Source organism: Amaranthus tricolor, chromosome 3 (genome assembly GCF_026212465.1).
Source record: "Amaranthus tricolor cultivar Red isolate AtriRed21 chromosome 3, ASM2621246v1, whole genome shotgun sequence".
NCBI lineage: Eukaryota > Viridiplantae > Streptophyta > Magnoliopsida > Caryophyllales > Amaranthaceae > Amaranthus > Amaranthus tricolor.
In genome coordinates, this window is record NC_080049.1 from 22,337,966 (window position 1) to 22,342,794 (window position 4,829).

General features: G+C 31.5%; 1 protein-coding gene across 1 annotated transcript; it reads right to left on the reverse strand.

Annotated features, from left to right (window-relative positions):
- Nucleotides 1-1,442: 1,442 nt before the first annotated feature.
- Nucleotides 1,443-3,793, reverse strand: LOC130809015 (scarecrow-like protein 32). The gene has a single exon (XM_057674612.1). The coding sequence runs from the start codon at nt 2,968-2,970 to the stop codon at nt 1,576-1,578; it is 1,395 nt and encodes a 464-aa protein (XP_057530595.1). The 5' UTR covers nt 2,971-3,793; the 3' UTR covers nt 1,443-1,575.
- Between the last annotated feature and the right edge of the window lie 1,036 nt (nt 3,794-4,829).

The window sequence follows — 4,829 nt, forward strand, 5'->3', positions numbered from 1 at the left end:
ATTTTAGCGTATAATTAAATTAGCAGGTTTATACATTCTTTACTGCTTTCAATTTTTTAGGTTGTATATCATATATATCTTTGTTTTAAAATATTTTCTTTATTTAATAAAAAAATTTAGATTGCAATAAAGGAAAAAGCAACAAAACAAAATTTCGGATAAATAATTTAAAACTCAAATAAAATAGATTAGTTAAAATAACTAGCTAATCTCACATTTAAATTTCTTTCCTCAAGCTTTTTTATTTAACAATTTCGAGCGTTATAATTTTGGGAAATTATAAATTATGCGACAATCACTCCACACCGTAATATATAAAAATAGTACTTACTTCATTTGAGATAAGACTCGATTGAAGCTCAATTACACAAAAATATTACCAAGGCAAATGAGACATTTGTCACCAATTATGATATTAGTTTGAATATATGCATCCTACGGTTTTAACTAGTATGACATAAACATAGCTCAAACATTTGCTACATGACTATACCTTGTTTAAAATGGGCAATAATGTATACATACACATATAGTAGTACTAATTAATGATTCTTAAAAACATCTGCTTGTTTTATGCTATAAGACACTAGCTAACTTCAACATATATGCTCATTTGTGGAGTATAATAATATAAACATTAAATAACTATAAGACATAAAGTCAAAATCACAACTTTGACACATTCTAAATGTCTTCACGACGAGTAATAAATAAACTTTAAATACTTTATAAGGACCAACATAATGATGAGGCAATGATATAAATTCTTTTTGTAGTCTATAACAAGCACTAATAGGAATTTTGATGATTAGGAGATCCTACCTTGACTTATGGCCTTATTTTTTCAACTAATTAAGTTTGATACTATTTTAATCAATTAATTTAATCAAAAGTTTTATATGATGGTTGATGTTTTAAAATATATTATATACTCTGACATTTTGAATGCTAGTTATAAAACCTTTATTAATTATTAAAAGAAAAACTACTTACAATAATCTAATATTTTGCTGATTTTCCTACAATAATAATTCCAACTTATAATTAAACTTTAAATCCTTATTATATGGGTTTTGTAAAGAATGCACTCAGATAACTTTAGACCTATAAAACAAGTCATTTAGCATAAATCAATAAAAAAAGTAAAAAATTAAAAAATAAAAACACTAAAAAAGAAATCAAACAAGTTTATTTTCTAACTTTTAATTTATAATATTTTTGAATTTTAATTTTGTTTTTCTTTTTTTAATTAGAAATTAACCTACAAAAACTGATTACTATTTCAACAACAATGCTCATGGATAACTCAAAGCAGAATTCAGATCATTTATTGTTAATCGAAAATTGAAATTATTGTAAGAAAATCAATGAAAGAATGAATTATTTTTGCTAATTTTTCATCATTAAAAGTAAGAATTATTAGACATATGTTTTTTATGAGGGAAAACGTGAATAATAGAGGCACTTGACAAAAATTAACAATATTAATTTGCTTATACCATAATATCATTCTAATTAAACACACGATGATTCATTCATTGATCAAAACAATACCATAGTAGGAATTAACATGATCTAAGAAGGTACTAAAGCAGTAGCAAAAACAACATTATGACCTTTCCAAGTAAGAACAAGATCTTCCTCTTCTTTCTTAGATCCCCAACCAGTAGCATGCTCTTCTAGCATAGTTTTCACTTCACCCATGGCGTCTGCCACAAATCCGACTCTTCTAAACTCCGCCTCCATCATCCGTTGCGCCCATTGCGCCCTCGGCTCTTGCCTCTCCACCCTTTGATCCCCATCATTAGAAATTATATTCTCAATCTTCCAACATATATCCGCCTCATACCATTCCCTTTGCTTACTTTCCCTAGGCAAAAACGTATCTACCGTATCAAACGGTATCCAAAAATAATTCAAAGCTGACCTCAATCTTCCAACCAAATTCCTAGACGTAAAATCAACGTCTTCCTCGACTATGACCACTATTGTTGGGTCTAAACTTCGTAACGCTTTGAAAAACATAGTCCTCATTGACATGAGCCCGTTTAGGTTATGGTCCTCAAAGTCGGCATCATGATTCAAGTAATGAACCGTCATTTGACAATTTATTACTAAAGATTCTTCCTCTTCGTAGTTTTGATTTTGGTTTATATACAGGTATTTCATTTGTTCCTGCCTCGTCCTGACTTCGTCCAGGACAGAGGCAAACCCGTCCAAGGGGGTAGTCGGAATTGCCTTAAACTCCAGCACTATCCCCCTAGACCGGGCAAAATTTATAAGCTTAATACCAAGATCATCATAAGAAACCAAATCAAACATAGGGGGTATCTCTTGGGTTAGCGCCCCCACGGTCAGTCTAACCGTGGGGGGCTGCCTTCCCTGATAACGATTAGAAATTGAGTCTATCAGAGTCGGGATTTGCATACAGTGGGTCACACTGAGATCCACGATGTGGATCGCAGTGCGATCCTCTGTAGCTTCAAGTATGACCGAGTTAGCCGCAGTGAACCCGAATCGATGCCAAGGAGTTAAATGCACAAAATTAGCCAAATCTAAAAGAGAAAACTTGTGAATAACTTGATTAAATCCACAAATAGTATTATTATTAGAAGAGTTGAGAATAAACTTGCAAGCAGGGGTTCGAGCAGCACGAAGAATAAGTGCACGAAGGAAGGCACAGGTAAGTCTCTGATTGGAGTCACCATCAGGTGGTGCGATGTTATTGAGAACCCAAAGGATTTGCTGGGTAGGAGTTGCATCATTGTTTTCGATTGCTTGAGCACAATGTATTAAAAGTTGTTCCATACAATTAGCATCTCCTAAATTATGGTTATTTGATGGGGATAAAGAGGCTTTTGATGTGGGAAAACCAGGCCAAGGTCTGATTCTGTTCATCATGGTTGTTGTTTGATAGAGAGGTAATTGGTTTTGAGATGGGAACTGTGGGATTTGTGTGAATTGCATCATTTTTAAGGTTTAATGTTTAGGTATAAGTATAACAATGAAGGTAAAGGAAAAAGGAGGAAAATCAGAGATGGAAAAAGACCAGACTGAAGGAGTGTAGTACGTACTTAGCTACATGTATGAGTATTCATAGTGGGTGTTTTGCTCGAGCGGAGCAAAAATACATCCTAATTTTGGAGATTCTATTTATTTTATACTACTATTCCTTAGTATTTTGGGGCCACCTAAAAATAAGTAATTAGACTAAGTGTAAGATAGTGTAAACTAATATTTAAGACATCTTAATCTACATGGTTTTATAGAATCAGACACCTTGTACATGCCAAAAATGGCCATATGCCTTGACATAGGGAGACGATCCAATAGAAATTATTTTTGGGGCAAAACGAATCAAAGAAAAGGACAGTTCAACTTTAGATGATTTAAGACAAAAAAATTATGAGAAGAAGAAACAAAAAGAGGTCTGTTTTGAAAGTAATATATCTATGAAACTGATGAAACAGAAAGAAAAAAGCTGGTATAGATGGGGTATCGAGAAGAGCTTTTTGAGGTCAAAAATGGGCTGAATGATATTTCTTTTTATAACCAAACAAAAAGGAAAGGGTAACTTTGAATTAAGACTTGGTTATTAAGAGTATGTTTTTTTAGGTATGTAAGAGCTAGCTGGATCAGAATAGCTTAATTATTAGAGGTTGATCAAGAGGAAGCCTGGTTTATGGCAGGTTTTTCTTTATTGGGTATAAACTATATATGAAGTAGAGAAGAGATTATCTTTATGGTTTAATTATTTTATAAGGGTTTGCTTCTTTTGGTTTTCTTTTACAGTTTTAATTATTTGCTGCTGGATCTTCTTGCCTCTATTGTTTGCTATTTATGGAGTAATAAAGGTAGGGATGATGGTTGAAAGCTACATGAAACAAAAATGCGTTTGTTTCGTTAAATAATAATTACCTTTTTAGGAAAGTTGAATGTTTTTGTCACTAATTCACTTATCATTTTTAATTTGTATTTTATTCTTAGTTAATAAGTTAAAACATAGTCATATTAGATCTTATTTGATTCGTCTCAATAACAGATTATTAATATCAATTTTTATAATTTTTAGTTAAAAACAATTAGAGATATTAAGGATTAAAATGTTGTCTCGACAAGTGTAAAAAACTAAGGGAAATTCCACATGATAGCATCTAGTTTTCATGAAATACCAGTGGTAACACTTTTTTAAGAAAATTCCGCATGGTAGCATCCAGTTTATGCACAAACTAATTGCCGTAGCATTTTCCGTTAAGTTCTTGTTAAATTTCGTTTAATTTATCATTTTGTATGTTTTTTCCACATGGTAGCATCTAGTTTTTGTTTAATTCATAATTTTAACGTTTAATTCACCAATTTAATGTTTAATTCACCGTTTAATTCATTAACACCAATAAATGTTGTAATAATTTTGTTTTCATTCAAATTGTTGGCATTATAAAGTTTCAAAATGTAAGTAGCCAAGCACTAATAATAAAATAATTCAAACAATGTATTTTAAAAGGTCAAAAGGTGCATTTCAACAGTTCAAAAGGTGTCTTTCAAGCACTAATACATATTTTTACTTAATTAGCACTAATACATATTTACTTCAAGTACTAGTACAAATGTTTACAGTTCAAAAACCATTATTATCAAAGTTCAAAGTTGCATATCTAGCACTAAGACGTATTTACATAACTATATTTAGGATGATTTTGAAGATGACGGTGTAGAAATCGTCCTTTTACCCTTTTTTTGCTTAGCCGTCAATCCACCCTTGCAAGTCTTCACATTGTGTCCAAACTCCTTGCATCTACTACACTTCACAGTCTTAGACCTTTTCCCCT

What these genes read in the sequence shown, in the direction of transcription:
- LOC130809015 (XM_057674612.1), bottom strand. Translation starts at nt 2,970, where the DNA reads ATGATGCAATTCACACAAATCCCACAGTTCCCATCTCAAAACCAATTA.